Source organism: Mauremys mutica, chromosome 17, assembly GCF_020497125.1.
Source record: "Mauremys mutica isolate MM-2020 ecotype Southern chromosome 17, ASM2049712v1, whole genome shotgun sequence".
NCBI lineage: Eukaryota > Metazoa > Chordata > Testudines > Geoemydidae > Mauremys > Mauremys mutica.
The window spans coordinates 26,017,047-26,039,001 of record NC_059088.1 but is presented as its reverse complement, the minus strand read 5'-3'; the positions used below and the strand labels follow the sequence as shown (position 1 = coordinate 26,039,001).

The 21,955-nt window shown below is 53.8% G+C and overlaps 1 protein-coding gene across 1 annotated transcript; it reads right to left on the bottom strand.

The window, feature by feature from the left end:
* Positions 1 to 267: 267 nt before the first annotated feature.
* Positions 268 to 21,404, bottom strand: NES (nestin). Its single transcript, XM_044992093.1, has 4 exons — positions 20,552 to 21,404; positions 12,405 to 12,529; positions 8,743 to 8,816; positions 268 to 6,534 (listed from the first exon to the last, which is right to left on the bottom strand). The coding sequence occupies exons 1-4, from the start codon at positions 21,353 to 21,355 to the stop codon at positions 2,240 to 2,242; spliced, it is 5,298 nt and encodes a 1,765-aa protein (XP_044848028.1). The 5' UTR covers positions 21,356 to 21,404; the 3' UTR covers positions 268 to 2,239.
* Positions 21,405 to 21,955: the final 551 nt, after the last annotated feature.

Below are 21,955 nucleotides of genomic sequence, written 5' to 3'. Positions count from 1 at the left end.
TTTATGACTTATATTGCGCCAGTACCCTGGGGGCTCCAGTCATGGCCCCCATGGCGCAAGGTGCTGCACAAACACAGAACAAAAAAGCCAGGCCCTGCCCCAGAGAGATCACTAATGTAGACACACCACAAATGTTTGCAATTAGGGTTCAGCCTCTGTGACCGGGAACAAATGTCTCTGTGTCCAGACTCGCTAAGCAGGTTGGTATATTGCTTTGAAATGTTATGGGAGAATTAAAGGGCAGGACACTGAACCATTGAGGTGGGAAGCCGGTTGCTTTATTAAAGGATAGACGAGGTACAGAATACATTGCGTGGCTCATCGGGCACGCCTCGGCTGGTTTTACGAGCCTAGAGGACACGGCAGCAGAGCAGAAAGCTCGGTGGGAGCGGCCGATCTGCGCCGTCCGCTTCATCCAAAGCAACCAGCCTGCAGAGGAGGCCATTCGTCTTTGGGTTACACTGTATCATCTTCATATACTTCCCGGAACCGACGGCAGCCCTGCATGCTCAGTGATAGCTCAGCACAGGGAAGAAAAAAAAAAAAAGGTCTCATTCTTTCTCGGATCAGGACTAGCAATGAATGAGTTGGACAAACTCCGTAACAGTCGTTTGCTCCCTTGGTGAAGCATCTGAGTGACCATCACCCATTCATGACCGAGGGAGCTAGCCCTAAATCAATGTGATTAGGTTGTTTCGTCCAGGATCCTTGTTAGATCAACAGGAAGGGAGGTAACAAGCCATTTTGGGTGTGTTGGGCCATATCTTCAGCTGGGGTAAATGGCTGTTTCTCCACAGGCTCTGAGGGAGCAATGCCGATATACACCCACTGGGGATCTGGCCCATTGACTTCAAAGGAGATAGGATATACACCAGCTGAGGATCTAACCCTGTGTATATGCAGGTCAATGTGTGAATCTAACCAGCATGCAGTGCGTCTCCCATTCCCCCAAGGCGGAACGGTCTGATCACTGCAGGTAGGGGGTGCAGGTACACAGGACAGATCTGGCAAGGTGTTCACAACAAGGGAGGAAGATGCCCTGGAAAAGTTTTTGCCTTCAAGCTCAGCTGAGTTCCTGGCATCCTCATTAAAACTAGAGGTAAAGATACAGGTGATTGTCTCAGCTGTATCCTGTATTGTTATCTTGGCCAATACCCAACCAGGATTCCCGGAAACCCTCTTTCAAATGCAGTGTGTTTCAAGGGGCAAAAAGGACCATGTAAAATCGAGCCCTGGTTCACTCTGGGTGATGATTTCCCTCTTGGCTGGTGTATTTCACATCTGATGCTGGAAACGGACAAGACAACCCCAGCTCAGAGGAGACCTTCATTGCTCTAAGAGGAGCACTGTCCTAAAAGGACGTCGGATGGTTCTCTAGACCTGGCGTGTGAAAGCAACTGCAGCCTTTGCAGCTCCGTAACCTTTGCAAGTGCTGTCAGAATGTATTTTGCGGTGGATCGAGGTCATTTTCCCCATTCACAAGCCAATGGACTGTAGTCATTTAGATTTAAAAAAAAAAAAAGGCAGTGAAGGTCTTGTAAAGACACAGCCTGTCAATTAAATACCTTTGTAAACAAAGCAAACAGACAAACCAGAAGACGGAAATTAAACAATTCTAGAGCCGCCATGGAGGAGGGAAAATGAGCCCGATTCTTATTTACTCTAAGGCCTGCTCATGTAATGGGGCCTTACGAGGGATGTGAATTATAGTTACGCACTGCCAGAGTGATGTAAAGTGGCCGTAGTATAATTGAGTCTCAGGTCCAATGCGTGATTTGTTGTATGAAAAAAGTAATTAAAAAATCCCATGGGTGTGTTCCTCCCAATCCTAAAAGCCTCCATGTTGCACCCAAAGGGTGAATTTTCCCAGGTCTGGGAAGGGATGTAGCCAATGCAGACAGCAATCTAGAGCTTGTGTGTTACTCTCCATGAACTATGTACCCCACGGAGACAGGACTGAACCCCAAGCCCCTGATTCTACTTCGCTACATTCTACAGAAAATCCAAACACGTGTGTTAAAAAAAAATCATTACAAAATTGGTAAGTGTTACAAGGGTAAATTTCCTAAATGCTGCTTCCGATTGTCAATAGAAAATGGCCTATTTTAAGTTTAGAAGGGGGCCAACTATTAGAGGAGACCGGGGTGAAGGTACCACATCTGCCCTACAATTACATGGTTTCACTTGAGCAGAAGTAACAGCTGTGATGTGTCTATGGTCAGTGCGTCCCCAGACCCCTTCAGTCATCTTCTGAAGACCACGATTCCTGATCATCTTTGAGCTGGAATTTCAGATGCTGGCTGGGTCCCAGGTGAAAGACATCGTCTCCGAAAGGGGATGGGACAGAGATGGTCTGAGCCTCAAGGTCCTGTCTTTGCATGTGAGCACTCTGCATTATGTCAGCGAATTTGCTGTTGTCGGTTTCATCGGAGACCTGGCCTTTCTTGGAGTGTTCTTCTCCAGTTCCGTGGCCTTCTTCATAGTCTGGCGTTTGCAACGGGCTCTGACTTAGCATCGTTTCCAAGATGGGGAAGGCCTCTGGTTCCTCTCCGTGCAATTCCTGGGTGATGGTGACCTTCCCAAAGAATTCATCCCCAGAAGAGCTCACCTCGTGCTCTCTGGATTTTGCACAGTCGTTCTGATTGGTGAGTGGCTGCAGGTCTGAGATCCCATTCAATATCTGTTCTCCATGCAGCCCATTCAGTTCTCCATTGGCATTGCTCTCCGTCCACATGTGGCTGGATGTCGTCAGTTCCTTGGATTGCGGCGAGGAGTCCAGGAGAGTCTCCTGCAGAGCCCCTGTCTCACTCATGCCGCCGTCTTTCCCCACCTCCTGGGTCTGGTCTGACACGTCAACCCTGCCTGCCGCCTGCTGTTCATCTCCAGGGTGCAGCTCCGAAAGCCTCGCGCCCAGCATCAGTTCTTGGTTAAACTCCAGAGCTTGCTCTACAATCTCCAGGATGTCCGAGTCTTTCAGGACATCTGCCGGAATCTTTGCTACCGTCTCCATGGAGTGGTCCATGCCACTTTGATTCATCTCTGTACCATCCTTTGGCTGCCCGGGGTGAAGTCCTCCGCTGACCTCTGGATCAGAACCCGGGTGGGATTGGGTGACATTGGGTGACTCATCCTCAGAGGAGAGAGGGCTGCTAGAATCTGGGCTTCCTTTCTGGATAAGAGGCAGTTGCCCTTCCAACAGAATCTCTCCTAGGTCATCCGTGCTGGTCAACGGAGAAACCTTCTGAGCATCTTCAGGGTCTAGGTCACCAGGCTCGGGAGCATCCAACATTCCCTCGCTCTCTGTTTGAGCACCGCCTGCAATGCTGCCACAGTCGCTTGCTTTGGTTGGGAAACCATCCTCCTTTTCTGGCTCCCAGGTGAAATCCGAGCGGTGGGGCTTGCTCTCCTCTGGAGGAAAGTCTCCACCCTCGCTGTCTTTGCCCGCATTGCTCTCCTGTTCGACAGTTCCTTCCGCCTCCTTCTCTGATTCAGCCTCAAAGAGTCTCTCATCCCTTGGCACTTCAGACGGCGCCATGAGCATTTCTGGATCTTCTTCGGTGAGATTTGATGTTTCAACCTTGATTTCTTCAAAGTCCTCCAAAACCTCAGCTTCCTCCAGACTGGGTGTCTCCTGGCTGGGTGCCGAAACCATGAAATAACCTCCTCCTTCCTCTGCGCGCTCTGATGTTCTTGCCAACACCGGGCCAGATTCATCCTCCTCATTGCTTTCCTTCTCTTGGGAGCTTGTTGGTGTGGCCCTGCTCTCTAGCTGTCCTACGTCATCTGGGGAAACTGCAGTGCTTTCAGAGGCTGGTGGTGAATCTCCACTGTCATCACCTATTGGAGGCTGTTGGTTGGACGTGGCCTCAGCCAGCACCTCCTTTTCATAGAAGCGCAGGGGTGTGCTATCTGGCAGGGTTTCCTCCAACATAATCCTCTTGCCGCTTTCCAATTCCTCCTCCATCCCTTCCATTTTTTGGGAGGCATTGGGGGAGACATCCTCCAGGGATCCCAGGGAGTCCTCAGATTCTGAAGACTCACCTGGTGCCTGGGAGGCCATGTCTATGTTCTCCGGCCTTTTAGGTTCTTCGCAGAGTTCTCCCTCAGCTTCACCCGAGACGTCTACCTTCTCCCAAGGCTCCTCCAGCACCTCAGTCAGTTCATTGCTGATTTCATGGCTTGAGGAGTCTCCAAGCTGCTGGGCAGGCTGGCTCTGGATGTCCTCATGCTCTCTTTCGCTGCTGTAATGGTCTTCTTCCATCAGCTCTATGCTGGGGCTGGCCTCCTGCTCCGCTTCGCTGTGTGACACTGGATGCTCACTGCCTATAAAGTGACCTGCATCATCATCATCTCCCATTATTTCTTCCATCTCTGCACCCAAACTGCCCTTTATCTGCTCACGTTCATTTTCTGTTACTCCTGTGCTGGTCATTAAAGTGTCCGCCCAGGCTGGTTCTTGCAAAGCAATGTCAGCAGCTTCTCCTGTCTCCGGATAGCCCGCTACATCTTCCTTACCCTCCCCTCCCTGCTCCTTTGGCAGGTGCCCTTGATAGTCTTCTCCCACGTCTTCCTCTCTGCCCAAGGACTCCAGTTTCTGAACATTCTCCAGACCCTCATTGGCCAGCATAATGTCTTGTTCAAAGCGGTTCTCTTGCAGATCCCCAATCTCCTCCTCCAAGGTATCTTTCTCCTGCTTTAAGTTTTCATGTCTCAAGCCGTTCTCATCTGTGCTGAGATCCTCGCATCCCAAAGTTTCCTCTTCCAGCTTTGCCTTGTGTTCTTCACTGTCCCCTCTTGTTCTGTCCAGGGTCTCATCCCCCAGGATGTTTTCTTCAGCCTTTGACACGGTCTCATCCCCAAAGATGGCCTCTTTGATTCCCAAGAGCTCACGGTCGGAGAACATCTCTTTCCTCCCGTCCTCTCCAACTGCGGCATCAGTTTCACGAAGTGACATTTCCTGCTGCTCAAACTTTTCCTGCTCAGCGCCATTAAGATGCTCTTCTTCGGGGCTTTCCACGACCAAAGCTGGGTGACTTTCCATGGGAAAAGCTTGAGTCGCTTGTATTTCCGCCTGCAGAAATTCACTTTCCAGCATCTCTGCTTGGAAGTTGTCTTCTTCATTCTCCCTGGAAGGGCTCCAGAGCTCTCGCCTTTCCTCGTCTTCTGACAGATGCAACGCTTCTGTGCTCACCACCTCGAGGTCTTCTTCTCCGTGGTCAAAATCTTCCACGTTCCCTTCCGCGGCAGGTAGGTGACTGTGGCCACTTATCCCGGCCTCCCAACTCTTTCCCTCTGCCCCCGCTAAACCCAGCCCACCTTCATCTAATGGACTTCCCCGCTCGGTGCTCTTGCAAACTGCATCAGTCTCCCCACACAAGTCTGCATTCTGTGACCTTGGTGTCTCTTCTTCTTGACTCTCATTCTGCTTCCAAGGTCTCACTTCCTCCCGGGTCTCTATTTCAGGCCTTCCCTCGGTGGCTAGAATATCAGGGATGCTTTCTTCATTCTGCTTGGTGGAAGGACCCAGCCCTGACTGTGACTCCTCTCCGTCCTGTTGAGCAGAACTTTTCACATCCGGGAGCTCCTGGATGGCTGCTTCCCTGGTCTCCTCTTCAAAACGAGGCTCTAGGCCACTGTCCATTTCATCGGTGGCTTCGGTGCCTTTAAGGGCCTTGAGCTGCTCTGCTGGATGACTGGCTTCCATCTGGCCTTCATACTCAGTCTCCTTCCCTTCTTCCAATACCTCTGCGCTGGGAGAAGCAGCTATCCCGTAAGCCTCTTCCAGGGGAGCAGAGACATAAGAATGCACGTCGTTTGGGGCCTTATCTGCTTGCAGAGGGCTGGAGTCCACAGCTGGTTCGGCGCGATCTATTACTTCCTTCGGTGCATCTTCCAATGCTTTGTTGACCAGCTGCCTGGGACAGAGCGAATCCTCGGGACCCAGCTTCCCAGGTGGTTCTTCGCTGGGATCTTTCTCGACCTCTTTCCTGGCTTCCTCGTGACATCCGTCCTCCTGGCCAACGTCACCTGCTTCCACCTGGCTTGCAGGTGGCTCTCCATCTTCTGCTGCCGGGCTCCTGCGTTCCGTGTCTGGATCGGACCGTCCCACCAGCCGTGGCTCCGGCACTGCGGAGCGCATGGAGTCAAGCCTCTCGAACGGCTCCTGGGAGAAAGAGTGGGCCACCATCTCTGCTTCGGCAGCTTCGATCGTCTCTCCGGCGTGGGACGAGCCCAGCGTGACGGGGATTGAATGGCCCGGAGCAGCGGTATCCCTCACAGCCTGGGCACTTTTCAGGAGTGGGGACTGAAGGACTGAGTTGATTTTCTGGAACTCTCTAGCAACGGGGCCGTCGCTCTTGGGGAGCACGGCGGCAGCTTGCAGCTTGGGGGAGTCGATTTGGTTTCTCAGTAGCTGTGTCTTGCTCTCTCCCTTCTGGAAGGTGGTGGGGCTCAGTCGGTGGTCCCAGGAAACCAGTCGCCTGCTCTCGGGCGTCACGGCTTGGAGTTTGCTGTTACTCACTTCCAGCTTGGCATCTGCAAAGCGCACAGAGGAAAACAAGCAGAATCAATAGCCCGAAGGGTATCCCCAGGGAGAAAACACCAGCTACTCAACGGGGAAAGAGTTAGCAAAGAGAGGCAGACCGGGAGCTGAAGTCTGGAGGCTGAAACCAGACAAATTCCAGTTAGAAGGCATGAGAGCGAGGGTGATTACCTCTCGGAACAAACTACCAAAGGAAGTGGTGTATCCTCCATCTCTGAATGCCTTTTCGGAAAGAGGCTTCAGTCAAATGCATGACCCCAATAGAGTTGCAGCTGCTTATACCACAGAGATTATTTTTATTTAGCGTCTTTCAGAGGCGGCGACTTTCTGAGTTCCCCTGGGGTGCTCGACCCCCGCTCTGCCCCAGACCCGCCTCTCACTCCAGCCCTTCCCCCAAGGCTCCACCCCCACCCCACCTCTTCCCACCCCCGCTCTGCTGCCCCCACCTCTTCCTGAGCATGCCCCGCCCTTTCTCCACCTCTTCCTGTCCCCCTCCTCTCCTGAACAGCTGATCTGCAGCGGACAGGAGGAGGAGCTGATCAGCGGGGCCCACCAGTGGGTGCTAAGCACCCACTATTTTTTTCATTGGGTGCTCCAATCGCGGTGTCTTTCCTCCAACCGGTGGGTAAAATTCACCCCACAGCAGTGGGCCAGCACCACTCGAGTCTCAACTATTTTGAAGCCTTAAGTGGGGCTTAAGTGGTGAAAAGTACTTGTTCTGGATGTTGGGCATGGGGATGAGTTTTGCCCCGTAGGCATCGAAGGATCGCCCATCTTTGGAATGCAGCCACCTCTGGGGTGGAACGTAGCAGCTGTGTGACAACGCACAAGAATGCTACTCAAGCAATTAGGTATGGGATGGGAGGATTAAGAGCCAAACTCTACCCTCCCTTGCAATCCTATTGACATTTAACAAGGTGGTGGTACAGCTCTAACTAAAGCAGAATATATGGACAAAACTTTTGTATACACAAGGAAGATGACTGTCCTACTCCACCTCAGATGGGCATAGTGGCAGCTTGTTACTTAACAGTAATTGAAAACAAAAATGCGTAAGATCTTTTAAAAATGTGAATGATGCCTACTCTGAGTGCTTAGAATTAAGTATCTCCCCTAGACGCTAGCTTCAAAGGGTTAATAACCTTTTCATCCAGAGGAATCCAAACAATAATAATACCTTGTCAAGTATCCTCCACCCGATGCATGTCAGCATTCAACCGACATCTATTACACCTACCAACACCCTAGGTGTGATTGATGCCAACTCCTGCGCTATTATGGCAAATCTTGTGATACCTGGTGTTTTTCTTAAAGCCCCAGCTCCAGGAGTCCTGTGATTATGTGAGAATCTCAGCTTTCATTTGGGGAAAAAGGGTTTCTAACCTTCGTAGTTGCAGAGAAAACCTTGGAAACATAAGCCCTAAAGACTCAAAAACCAGAAGGAGAATACAGAGAACCTCAAAAATAGCATTTACAAAAAATAATCATGATTTTTAAGCCAATCTCATGATTTTGGGGTTTTTTTGGAGAGGGCTGACTCCTGGTTTTGGAAGGCTTGGGGCTGGCAATTTTATAAATGGGTGGGGGGGAAACTAGATGAAATAACTAAAGACCCCCATTCTATTCCCTGTACCCCCATCCTCCACTGTGGGGGAACGTTACAAGGGTGCTTCCCATTGGATCCTCTGAGAATCCCACAGGCTTTGTTCACACTCCTCGGGGATGAGATGCTACTGCCCCAGAACAGGAAAGCAGGCGTGTCCACACTGGTCAGCGTGTGCTGTGTGTGTTCCATCTGTGACCGATCCACAAAGGATACGTAGGTGCCACCTATGGCCTACGACCGGCGACATGGCCGGCTCTCTGGGGCTTGGGCTGCAGGGCTGTAACACTGGGCTCTGGGGACCCTGCGAGAGGGTGGGGCTCAGAGCCCGGGCCCGAACATCAACAATGCAAGTTTTAGCCCGAGCCCCGCGAACCTGAGTCGATTGACCGGGGCTCTGAGATTTGGCGCCGCGGGATTTTCGATTGCAGCGTGGAGGTAGCCACAGAGCCTTGGCTGGCGAGATCAAGCGGCAGCAGCTCATGCTGCTAGCTCTGGAGGCCTCCGGTTCACGGCCTGGTGCTCCAGGGCTGGCCTACGTAACAGGCACGGCCCAGACGGCGTACGGGAGCTGGCGGGGAGGAGGAAACCGTCTTACCTCTGAACCCATTGACCAGTTTGTACTCTGCTGAAGGCATTTGCAGCCTGCTGCTCTCAGCTTCCAGGAGCGTCCTGAAAGGAACAATCAGACGCCGTATTATTCATGGAGTACAGCAGCTCCCTGAAGCCCCACCCAAGACCAGGCCCTGCTGCGCGAGGTGCTGTACGTAGACACTGTAAGAGGCCTGTATAAGTTGTGCCCTGACATGCTCCAGTTGGGCGGGGAGGGGGCAGGTGCTGTCACCTCTCCAGCCATCGCAGGGCTGTGGGGCTGCCGCAGGACCCAGCGATGGGCTGAAGCGATAAATAGCAATAGGAAAAAACCCCAAACCCAGCTAAATAAATACGGAGCCCGTCCTAAGGCGGAAGAATTATCCCAGGGGGGCGAATCAAACACAAAGAGCTGCCACTAAAATTCAAAGGGACGCAGGGTGAAAGGATCCAGTTTTGCTCCATTTCATCAAGGAGGAAACTGAAGCCCAGAGAGGGAAAGTAACCGGGGGACGGTCACCCCCCCCCTCCCTGCAGAGAGGTTGTAAAAAGAGCAGAGTAAACTGAGGAAGGGGTTGTCAGCCCTCGCCCCGCTTCTGACTTGCCGTATTGACTGCACGGACACAGCCTCCCAGCGTGGACCTGGCCTTAGGCATGTCTGAAAACTCAGAGCAACTCGAAGTCTCACATCCCCCCGCCCCATAGCGAGGCAGGGCAGTGCGACACATGGGGAAACTGAGGCACACAGCAGCTATTCGACTCGCCCAAGCTCACACGGGGAGTTTGTGGCAGAGCCAGACATAGAACCCAGCGAGTGTTCTGACCACTAGACCATCCTGCCTCTCACGCTGTCTGCTAGCTGGAACGTGCCTGGAGGGGAGGGGTCTCTTGCTTCCCCCTCCTCACCAAGATCTTCAATCCCAGCCAGAGGCTCAGCGCTGACGGATGCACTGTGCCTGCTACGGCACCATTACAACCCCCATGTTCAGCGTAACCCTGGGGACCCTTATGCGCTGGGACGTGGGTCATCACGGGACCCTCAACCCGGCAACTTTGCCCGAGGGACGCGCTTTGCAACGCTGCGTGCGCTCCGTCGCTCCCTTTCTCCTTTGCAAAATAGAACCCTCCCTGCCAACCGCCCGCCCCCCCTGCCAGCTCATCCACCCCCTTTCATCCCCCCACAATACCACCCATGCACACCACACTACCCCGCTCTGCAGCGCTAGGGGAGAGCCACCTATTCTTGAGAACCAGGCCCTAGATGACATAATGGCTAGTCCTGGAGGGGCTCCCCCCTCGCCACGGAAGACACTATTCTCATGCTAATCCCTCCCCTCTCAACTATACATTTGTCTGGGAGCCATCTGGACGGGGAAGGTGGGGGTAGGAATGCAGCTAGCCAGCAGGTTCCCAGGGAATGTCCTTTGCGGAGGGAGGGAGGGAGCAGAGAAACGGACAATAAAGCCAAAGGCGCCTTTTGCAACTGGCCAATAAATGCCACGTTTCATGTATTTATTTATTTCTTAATCCTTTTGCAAAAGGGGCTTTAAAAAAAAAACCCAAACCAAACCACCCAAACTCTTGTGAGGTCCGGAGGCTCCGTATCTGCACACGCTTCATTCTCGCCCACAGGGAGCTGCCGCTCCTGGCTTTTTTCACGTCTACACTGTGGGTGCAACAGTGGGTCAGTTGCTTGCTACAGCGATGGAAGGAGTTTTTCCATCAGTGTGGTTAATCTGGCCCTCCAAGAGGCAGTAGCTAGGGCAACAGAAGAATTCTTCCATCGATCCAGCCTGTCTACAGTGGGAAGCAGGTCGGCTTAACTACGGCCCCTAGGGGGGTGAATTTTTCACCCCCCCCGAGCATCATCGCAATGTTGACTTTTAGGTACAGAGAAGGCCTGGCAGAGCCCCGTAGCATAGATGCAGCCTCTGCCAACATAAGGGGTTTTTCTGTGGGGACAGGAACACTGTCGGGAGTGTGGTTTTTTCACACCGATGGAGCTATACCGACCTAAATTTTCTGTGTTGGCCAAGCCTTGGAAGGCTTAATAGACAGCAGGTTTAAAACAAACAAAAGGACGTATTTTTTCATCCAGCACACAATCAACCTGTGGAACTCCTTGCCGGAGGATGTTGTGAAGGCCAAGACTATAACAGGGTTCAAAAAAGAACTAGGTACATTCATGGAGGATAGGGCCATCAATGGCTATTAGCCTGGATGGGCAGGGATGGTGTCCCTAGCCTCTGTTTGCCAGAAGCTGGGAATGGGCGACAGGGGATGGATCACTTGATGATTCCTTGTTCTGTTCATTCCCTCTGAAGCACCTGGCATTGGCCACTGTCAGAAGACAGGATACCGGGATAGATGGACCTTTGGTCTGACCCAGTGTAGCCGAACTAAGCAGGTCCAATCCCCAACTAAATCATCCCAGCCAGGGCTTTGTCAAGCCGGGCCTTAAAAGCCTCTAAGGAAGGAGATTCCACCACCTCCCTAGGGAACCCATTCCAGTGCTTCACCACCCTCCTAGTGAAATAGTGTTTCCTGATATCCAGCCTAGACATGTCCTACCATCAGCACACTGGAGCCTGTGATACTCTGCTCCACCATCCTCTCCTTCCTCACCCAACTGATTCCCAAAGCCACCTGGCCTGCTCGGTACCAGCTGACTGGCCTGGCCTGCTGCAGGAAGGGGTGGAGAGCAGCTGAAAACACTTGCTGCTCCATCTGCATCCTCGCTGAGCCGCCTTGGCCATGTGAGCTCGCTGGCCCGGTTAACGAGCCGTCTCCTCATTAGCAAGTGGCACAGCCCATCACCTGCCTTTCGGCCACACACAAACAAGAGGGAAGCAGGCATGAAGCAAAGCAGCATTGGCCTGCTCCAGAGACTCTCCCCCAGCTACCCGCAACCTGAGCCCAAAACCTCGTGTTTGGCTAAAGCAGCTTCCAGAGATGTGAAGATTTCAAGAGGTGGAGAAGCCTCCACTTCCCTAGAAGCTGGGTACGCTGAAGCCCCTCTCTGTCCTGGTTGCCCGGCATTGGCTGGGAGACTGTGCGATGACTGACGTGCCAGGACTAGCTGTCACCTGGGTGAAAGGAGCTGGCATCACTCCATTTCCTAGTGTGTGTATGGGGGTCCCTACAGCCACCAGATCGGCAGCCTCAGCACGGACTGAGTGGCCGCTGGGGGGAAAATGCTCCTCCAGCCCCTAGAGTTAGTCTTTGAAACGCAAAGTATGTGTGGGGGGAGACATTGGGGGCCAGTGACGAGGATCAGACCCGGAGCCTTCGGAAGCAAAATGACCTCCCGTGCTGGGGCGCTGGGGTCAGTAGAAATTCAGAGGGGAGAGCGCCCCCTACTGGCCCACCCACCCTGCTCCCTACAGCACAGCACCCCCCAGCACCATGCTGAGGCATTGCGGTCACCACTGACTCAGAGGGGAGAGCGCCCCCTACTGACCTGCCCACCCTGCTCCCTACAGCACAGCGCCCCCCAGCACCATGCTGAGGCATTGCGGTCACCACTGACTCAGAGGGAGAGCGCCCCCTACTGGCCCACCCACCCCACTCCCTGCACCACAGCACCCCCCAGCACCATGCTGAGGCATTGCGGTCACCACTGACTCAGAGGGGAGAGTGCTGCCAGTGGCCGAAGGGGGAACAACTCACCTGTATGTTGCCACCTCCAGACCGAGGGACATCTTCAGGTGCATGAGCTGCTGTCTCTCCTCCAGGACGTGAGCAATCTGGACTCCCAGGGCCTCTTTCTCCTGCTCCAGAGACTCGAGGGCCAGCTAGAAACGACAAGCAGGAGGGAGCAACGGTCAGGGCGCTGGTGAGTGACCCCAGCAGCGCTCTGGGACTGTGCCCACTAACTCCCCAAGACCAAAGCCTCCCACTAATGAAGATCTGTTCGACTGAAATCTAAGAAACTAACTCAGCTCCCCTTCCGCCAGTACCTGCAAAGTACGTCTCTCTGCGAGGCAGGGCCGCGCTGCTATTGCCATTGGGCTGACGGGAACGGAGGTGCACAGAGGCGAAGGGACAGTCCCAAGGTCACGCCGGGAGTCTGTGGCAAAGCAAAGACTTCCACCCAGCTCTCCCGGGTGCTAGGCTAACACCAGGGGTGGCTCCAGGCACCAGCATGCCAAGCGCGTGCCTGGGGCAGCAAGCCACGGGGGGCGCTCGGCCAGTCGCCGCGAGGGTGGCAGGCAGGTTGCCTTCGGTGGCATGCCTGCGGAGGGTCCGCTGGTCCCACGGCTTCGGCGGACCTCCCGCAGGCTGCCGCCGAATCTGTGGGACCGAGGACCTCCCGCAGGCATGCCGCCGAAGGCAACCTGCCTGCCATCCATGCTTGCGGCGTCAAAATACCTAGAGCTGCCCCTGGCTAACACCCCACCTGCTGCCCCATCCTCCTTGCGGTGCTCTGAGGAAACAGCATTAGCGTTGGGGCTCAGCTCTGACCACCCTCAGTCTTGAGCGCTCGGCCTCCCGGCACTGGGTGAAACACAACGGGCAGGGTTGCTCCATCAGACGGCAGCTCCTTGGGGGTTAAGTGCTGTCACTTTCTCTCTCCAATTTCAGGGCTGACCCATGGGCACCTTCCTCCCCGCTGCAGGGATCCTGTCCGGCCCCACCCCCCAGTGCTAGATTTCCAGGCCAGAAAGGACCACTGTGTTCATCATCTGGCCCCCTGGCTAGCTCGGGCCGGAGACCTGCCCCAAAGTATTCCCGAGGGCGGGTCTTTTAGAAAAACGTCCCACCTTGAGCTAAACCTCGCCAGTGATGGAGAACCCCCCCACCTGGGGGTTAATTACTGTCATGGCTAGAAACTGACGCTTTATTTCCAGTCTGAATTTGTCCGGCTTCAACTTCCAGCCATTGGCTCGTGTCAGACCTTCCTCTGCTAGACTGATGAGCCCGTTCGTTCCCCATGTAGGTACCTACAGACCCCTCCCCCTTCTCTTTGTTACCTACAGAGACTGGCGTCTTGCGTCAAGCCCATCCCATTCCACCCTCTCCAGATATCAAGGGGTCCACCCCTGACCATGACCAGGGACATTAAAGGACACGCTAGACATCACTCGGACAGGAGAGCTCTTAGCTCCACCCAGGATCGGGCTGTATACGCCCCGTCACCCCCACACCAGAGAAGGGCAGACATACATGGGGATCTCCCTACCCCAGCCCCCGCCACCAATCCTACCAAGGAAACAGTGTCCTCCATAGGGCGACCCGACAGCAAATGTGAAAAATCGGGACGGGGGTGGGGGTAATAGGAGCCTATATAAGAAAAAGACCCCAAAATCGGGACATCTGGTTACTCTAGTCCTCCAGTAAACAAGGCATCTGCCTGGGATGTCAAAGAACTGGGATCTAGCCATTGCTCTGCTGCGGCTTTGTAGTGGGATCTCATCTAAGCCCCTCCACCCCTGTGTGCCTCAGTTTCCCCAGCTGTACAATGGGGGAAGCGAATACCACACCCCCACCCATTGCGTAAAGAGCTTGGAGAGCTACAGACACGAGGAGCTCGGGGTTATTATTACACAGGGAGTGCCTAGCTCAAAAGCCAGGGGCCGTGGCGGGTGAGGGGTTAAGGCTGGGTCTATTCTCCCAGTCTTGGGGCGCGGGCCTGGCCTTGGAGAACAATGTCTGGGGGGTGGGCGGGCAGTGCTGGCACCGTCTTTTGTAGCCACCAAGTATTAATTAGCATCTAAATCAGAAGCCGGAGAGCGAAAGGATCAAAAGGTCAGTTCGGCTCCTCGCATGCCTCAGTGGGCTGCCCGGCGTGTGGCGACACTGATGGGAGACCGCAGCGGAACAGGAGTGAGGAGTACGGAGAAACACAAAGGCCCGTGCCCCAGGCGCCCCCATCCCAGGGTGGGGCTCCCCCAGCTCCGATCTCCGTTGTGGGGGGAGGGTCATCCCCCTCTCAGGTAATTTACCCAGTCTCCGTCTATGATCATGAATGAATTCATCCCTCTGCAGCAGGGAAGTGCTATTCTCTCATTTCATAGATGGGAAGCTGAAGTGCCGAGAGCCAGATTTCCAAAGTGACTTCGGTGCGGAAAGATAACAATAAGCCCTGGCTCCTAATCAGAGCGTCTCCATCCCTAGATCTCAAAGCACTTTACAAAGCAGGTCGGTGTCACAATCCCCGTTTTACAGATGGGGAAACTGAGGCATGGAGCAGGGACGTGACTTGCCCCAGCAGTGACAGGAATCGGACCCAGGCGTGACGCTTTCTCGAAGGGCATCACGTAAGCCCCCCGCCTCCGCGGGAGAGAGATTTGCTGACGTTCAACTGGATGACAACTCCCTGTCATCCCAGTCTGTTAGCTGCCCCGGACAAACTTTTCAGCCCTGTGCCAGCCCTTACTTTGCCTTGCAGGTAACATTCAGTGCACCCCAATTCCTGAACCTCACAAACGATCATTCCCTCGGAGCATCCAGCCCCCATCACTGGACGCTCACAGCAGTTACCAACCTTGCTGTCTCCAAAGACACAGCGCCCATACTGGCTTGTTCAATTCAACTAAGAATTCACACTAGGCTTCATATTACGGCGCTGAGATCTACTTATGATAAAACAAAGAAGCCTATTAACAACGAGAGTTTTAAGGGACACCGAGAAAGGCCAGTGGAAACAGAACTGGTGACAATAAAACAAAAGTAAAACAAGCTTCTAAGAGGATAAACGTAACGTTAGGAAGCTGCAGTCTTTTGCAAAAGGACTTTAGGGCGAGAAAACTGCTCTAGCCAGAGGTTGGATCTTGATTTGACAGAAAAGCAGCAGATTTTTCATGAATCACTCCCCTCCGCCTGGAGTGTTCCTCGGGGAAACGGATACCACATGCCTTTTTCCTTCTCCTTCTCTTTTCCCCAAACTCACCGTTTTGACCCAGAGATGAGACAACCCCAATGTGGGTTTAGCCTCCAATGTCTTCCCATGCTGATTTCACATCCCTTCCCCCCATGGATCCTGGCCTTTTCTGTTGACTTACATGCAAATGGCGTTTGCTTTGTGTCGGTTTCCCAATGCTTAATCTAGAGTAGATTCAACCCCACGCTCCGGGTGTCGCTACACCTCCAACTAGCAGAAGCTGGGTCTGGATGACAGGGGATGGATCACTCAAAATTACCCTGTTCTGTTCACTCCCTCTGAAGCACCTGGCATTGGCTACTGTCAGCAGACAGGATGCTGGGCTGGATGGACCATTGGTCTGACCCAGCATGGCCGTTCTGACGTTCTTATGAGAGAACGATCTTCCCTCTTGTCTGGAAAAACACCCCTCTTTTTCTCCGTGTTTGGCAACAGACTTCAAAGCATAATATCAGTGAGTATCCATAATTCCATAATTCCTCATACAGCATTAATACATACATATTCGTGACCAGTGTGTCACCGGCTTTCACTGGATACCTTACAAGACACTTTCTGGATTAACGCTGTGACAGCAATATACTGGGCCTCGGTGTCCCACCAGATCTCCTGGGTCCCAGTCCAATGCACCATCCCCCAGGCCCCGTATTTCAGTGGGACCTAATCTGCTTAGACACATCTGTAAATCCCACAAGGCACCTAAATACCTTAGCACACCCAACCCACCGAGGCGAAGTGACTTACCCCAGGTCACACTGGAAAACTGTAGCAGAGCAGGGAGCTGAAACCAGCTTTCCCCAATGGCAGGTTAGGACACCAGCGGCTGCACCATCCTTTCACCCTGTGCTGGGCTCTCTTCCTTCTCCCTGGAGGTTTTCACACTTGGGCTTTCAGGCCTTTCCCTTCCCTGCTATCCCGAGGCCCGACCCCCAGTCAGAACCATTGAGGCAGCTGTCTTTATAAAGCAAGCCCGTATCGTAGGAAGGTGGAGCTGCTGCCAAGCCAGAGTTTGCAGCAATGCAGTATATGCTGGTATCAAGCATGGGGGAGGCTGCCCTGGCAGATCTCAAAGGAGGCTGGTGTCATTATCCCGATTTGTCAGATGGGGAAACTGAGGCACAGAAGGAGGGAGTGACTTGCCTGAGGTCAGGTTGGTTAGTGGCAGATCTGGGAATACAACCCAGGAGTCCTGGCACCCAGTCCTCTGGTGGGATGGGTCCTTTGGAGTACATGATCCTGCCACTCCCCTCCCCCTAGTCCACTGACAAGTCACAGGGTCTCACTGGAAAAATTTGTTGGGAGAGGGAATCAATTTTTTTCCATTTTGAACCCTGCAAAATGGAAACAACTTGAAAGTTTGGACCAGCTCTGGGTTATACACACGGTGTGAGAAACAGTTCCTGCCCCAAAGAGCTCTCAGTGGCCACAGACAAGGGGTGGGGAAACTGAGGCACAGAGCGGTGCAATGATGTAGCAGGCCAGTGACAGCACTGGGTGTAGAATCCACGTGTCTCAGTGCCAACTGTAGCTGGCTCTCTACGCCCCAGGGCCTGTAGCTGCCTGAGCCAGCTCCCACGTAGAGTGAGCAGACGTCTCGATTTTATAGGGACAGTCCCGATATTTGGGGCTTTTTCTTATATGGGTGCCTATTACCTCCCCCCCGATTTTTCACACTTGCTCCCTGGTCACCCTACTCCCATGCCCTGAAATGCTGCCAGCGAGCCCTCTCCCCAGCTCGGATCATAGCTCCTCTGTCTCGAATGGCTCTTTCCCATGTGCCTCTTCGCTTGCCCAGGACCCGTCTGTGCAATCTGGGATGCGGTTTGCATGCACGCCGCTGGTCCCAAGCCAAGTTCTCCTATCAGATTTCTCACCGCCCTTTCCTCATACAGGAAATCATCACTCACCCTTCCTTCCCGAGGGATAGGAATGAGGGGATCGTAAGTCATCACTAATGATCTCTTCCTCCCCAATCCAATAGGATGAGGGAGGGAGGGAGGGGAAGAGACACGCTGCCTGGCCTAGTCACGTTCTGCCCAAAATGTGAAACCGACAAGGCTGCTGGAACCCCTGATCCAGTGACACCAACATCTTGCTGAGAGTGATAGCTTCCCCCATGGGCACAGGGCCTGTGGTTTCCTGCTCAGAGGCATTAGAAAATACTACGGCAGTAGGTTTAGAAACACCTAAAATAAATTATTCCATGCATGGATTAAGGACAGAAGGAAGAGCAGAGAAGGATGAATGAGAAAAAAAGCAGAAGAGAAGAACGAGAAAGAAAAAAAAAGAAGAGGGGGAGGAAGGAGAAAGAGAAAAGAAAGATCCTAAAAAAGAAAAAGGAAGAACACAGAAGAGGAGGAGGAGTGAGAGTGAAAAGCCAGGAAGAGAAAAGGAAGGCAGAAGAGAAGAGTGAGAAAAGAAAGAACTGGATTGGAGTGCTAGGTTGCTGATGAAGCCAGGCTGTCGGGGTTCAGGCGTGTGTTTGGGGAGCCAGCGATCCCAGAGGGGAGGGGAGAGTGAGTAGGGTAGAAATCTGCTACTACAAACGCAGCAGGAGGAAGGCTATAAAAACCCCCCTTGCACTGTTCTAACCCCATTCCTCAGTCATGAAACAGCCTCCCACCCTGAGCCTTTTTTTATTCCTCTAACACACCAGGCTGAGGGCCGCGGGGTGGGGGGAATTCCTGGCTGTTCATATCAGCGGCCCCTAGTAAAATTTAGCCCTGAACTTTCACAGCATTCCTTGAGCCTCTTCCATGCTGATAAAAACCCAGCGACATCCCTTCTCCACGGAATTATTTTTGCAGCTGTTCCGCTGCACAAAGCCAGGCGAGATTTCGTCCCCTCCTTCGTCCCATTTTCTGAGCACAGTTACCTGAACCAAACAGCTGCTACGACAACTGGGACTAGAAGAAGATGGGGGCATATGGAGGCCACGGGCAACTCGATCTCTTTTCCAAATGAGGTCTGGTCTCTTTCGACAGGGGTTCATTTTGAAGCATTCTCCGTGGGGGTGCAGGAGAGATCAGAGAATCAAAGAGCCGGGTCTGCGAAACTGGCCCAGTCAGCAATTTGCAAGCCAGATTCCGATCTCGTGAATCTGGAGAAACTCCATTAAAGTCAATAGGGTTACCCTGGATTTACACCAGTGTATTTGAGATGAAAATCTGGCCCTAGTCCCGTTAGTTAATAGTTACTCCAGATTTACTCGGATGTGACCAAGATCAGAATTTGGCCCTAGCGCCATTAAAGTTAGTAGAATTCCTGCAGATGTAGACAAGTGGATTTGAGATCAGAATTTGGCCCTTGGACTTTCAAACCAGAAATGAATCCACATGAAATCCTCGTGGACCAACCACACCTCTGAATGCTGAGGGTGTTTGGAATCGGCCCCAAGATCTGAATTTTGGAAACAGCCCCAGGAGCTCAGCCAACCTCCTGGACCCCAAACCTGACGTGCTGGGCCTGGATCTGACCCTAATTACACTGGTATAAACGCAATGGCGTTACTCCTGCTTTCCAAGCAGCCAGATTCTGGCTCCCACTCAAAATTCCCATAAACCTAAGATGCTCACTGCAGCCTGCAGCTGCCTTTGTCCCACAGAGATTTTGCGGTGGGAGGATTTTTTTTTTCTAGACAGCAATCGAAGCATCTCTCATTTCAGAACGCTTGGAAAAACTCTTCCCCCAGAGCTGGCGTGCCAGGTCCCTGCCGTTTGTATCCTCTCTCTTGTCCTGAAAGGGATGAACCCGCTAACTGGGGCAATGTTGGATCCAGCGTGTGAGAACCTAACTTGCACACTGTGGTGACGAGGATGGACGAACTGATCATCTACGACTGTGAACAAAGCAGAAGCTGTGCCCATAAACTCATCAGTTCCGCTGATATGTGCAGGAGTTCTAAGGGCCTCATTTATGGCCCAGCTCCCTGTGAACGCGGGTGATCCAAGATTTTAAAGCAGGATGCACCTGTCAGTTTAGTAGTTAAGGTGAACACCCACCTGTGCTCCATACCCGGAGATTGGCAAAACCAGGGGCTAGGCCGGGGGCTTGCCACACGCTTGTGTTTCTGATTCCAGGAGCTGCTGGGAGTTTCCCCTCACCCCCACCCCAGACAGTCCCACGTTCACACGCTAAGAAAGCCCCGATTCCAGGCTGCCTTAGTCGCTTGCTGTTGATCGCAGAGCTCGACCGACGTCCAGTTCACGGCCTGCGTCCCGTTCCCAGCCCCATCAGTGCCGCCCTGTGAATGTTAATTGGACTCTCGTGGACCGAGGGAGGGAAGTGTCATCGTCCCACTGTTAGGAAGGGAGAAGCGGAAGCACAGAGAGGCAGTGACCCAGAGGCAGAGCCAGGGGAAGGACCCTCCAGGCCTGTACCTTAGCCACTGACCCATACACAAGCTGGTGCAAAGCTCTGATCCACAGGGGCCGGTTTTACTGCTGAGGCACCCAGAGGTGGGGCTAGAACCCAGGAGTCCTGCCTCCCACTTCCTCCTGGATGTAGCCATTAAATCACACTCCCTGGCATAGAACCCAGGAGTCCTGGCTCCCAGTCCCCCCCAGGCTCTAACCACTACAGCACGTCCCCTTTCCCTACCAAGGATAGGAATAGAACCCAGGAGTCCTGCCTCCTACTGCCCCCAGATCTAACCATTGGAGAACATTCCCACCCAGAGATGGGGATAGGACCCAGGAGTCCTGCCTCCCACTGCCCCCGGATCTAACCATTGGAGAACATTCCCACCCAGAGATGGGGATGGGACCCAGGAGTCCTGACCCGCAGGCTCCCTGATTCTAACCACTCCAGATCACGCCAGGGGTCCTGTGCACTGCAAGCTGTCTGTAGGGAGCGAATGGCTCTGTAAGCGCATGGCGTTCGCTCTCCCTTCTCCCACCCCCCGCGCTCGCCTGCAAGAAGAACCCTGACCCACCTGGAACTTCTCAGCCTCCCCTCTCTGGTCCTGCCACTGCCTGGAAAGACTCTCCTCCAGCATCCCCTTCCGTGCCTTGAGCCCAGCCAGCTCCTTCTCCAGTTGCTGCAGATGCAGCTGGTTCTGCCGGTTGTCGTCCACCGCCTTCCAGAGATTCTCCTTGGCCTGGCAGAAGGAGCTCTCCAGCTGGGAGACTTCATTCTTGTACGTCTCCACCGCTCCCCTCCATATCTCTGAGAGCCTCTTGGAATAGTCCTCCACCTCCACGGGCTGGAAAGCCACCGGCACGGCACGGAAGTTCTCCAGGCTCTGGGAGAAGCTCGCCATCTCCTGCTCCAGCCCGGCTTTCTCCTCCTCGTGAACTTCCACCAGCACCTCCACTTCCTTCTCCAGCTGGGTGGCTCTTTCCCTCAGCCAGATCTGAGCCCGTCTCTCCTCCTCCAGCTCCTTCTTGCTCAGGGCCAGCTGCTTCTTGGCTTCTTCCTGGGCCGCCCGCTCCTTCTGGCAGCGGCTTTTCACATGCTGGATCTCCTCGGAGAGGTTGTCTCTGGTCAGCTCCGCCGCGTGCTTCTCCCTGAAGGCATCATCCAAGGTCGCCCTCAAGGCGCTCAGCTCCTCCTCATATTTGCACCGCCAGGAGCTCTCCGCCGGTCTGTCCTTCGCACTCTGGATCTCGGCTCTCAGCAGCTCATTCTCCTCTTCCAGGAACTTGACCCGGGCCAAGTAGGCTTCCAGACGCTTGTTGAGGTCCCACATCTGGAGGGATTCTTCCCCTAGGGCTCGGGCTGCCAGGAAGCCCTCCATGCTCTGGTCCACTCCCGGCGCTGCTTGCCAAGAACGTGGTCTGCTGGACGGAGAGGAAACAGAAGGGAGCAAGTGGCTGGGAAGGGAACAGAGCTGAGCTATTCATACTCCCGGGCTGCCGAGTGGGAGGCCCCTGAAAGTCAGCGAGAGCATGAAGTGGGCTTTAACCCTTTGCTGCCTGGGATGGCTTCAGCCCCGGCACATTTCTGAGAAGCAAGTCGGCCAGTGCTGGCTGGGGAGGGCACAACGTCCCTTCGGTGCCCCAGACGCATGACTCCGCTTTGGAGCGAGACACTTTAACCACTGATGGAGAGGCTGAAGCATGCCCCAAGCCGGGGCTCAGCTTAAACTGCCAGGGTGTCCCAGGCAGGAGAGACGGCTCGGGAAAGCCGGGGAGGGGGGGAGAAATCGATAGGAAAAGAGGCAGTGCACAAGGCAACGGGCTGGGAATCAGGACGCCTGGGCTCGGCTACCTTCCTGCTGTGTACCTACGTGCAAGTCCCCTCCCTCTGCCTCTTTTCCCTTCCACCCTCGGACTGGCTTGTCTGTTCAGACGGCAAGTTCTCTGGGGCAGGGGCGGTCGCTCATTATATGTCTGTA

Excerpts from the sequence above, each read along its gene's own strand:
- NES (XM_044992093.1), bottom strand. The coding sequence starts at position 21,355 with ATGGAGGGCTTCCTGGCAGCCCGAGCCCTAGGGGAAGAATCCCTCCAG. Across the intron at positions 8,817-12,404 it reads CTGGAGGTGGCAACATACAG|GACGCTCCTGGAAGCTGAGA; the intron begins GTGAGTTGTTCC and ends TGTTCCTTTCAG. Across the intron at positions 6,535-8,742 it reads ACTGGTCAATGGGTTCAGAG|ATGCCAAGCTGGAAGTGAGT; the intron begins GTAAGACGGTTT and ends TGCGCTTTGCAG.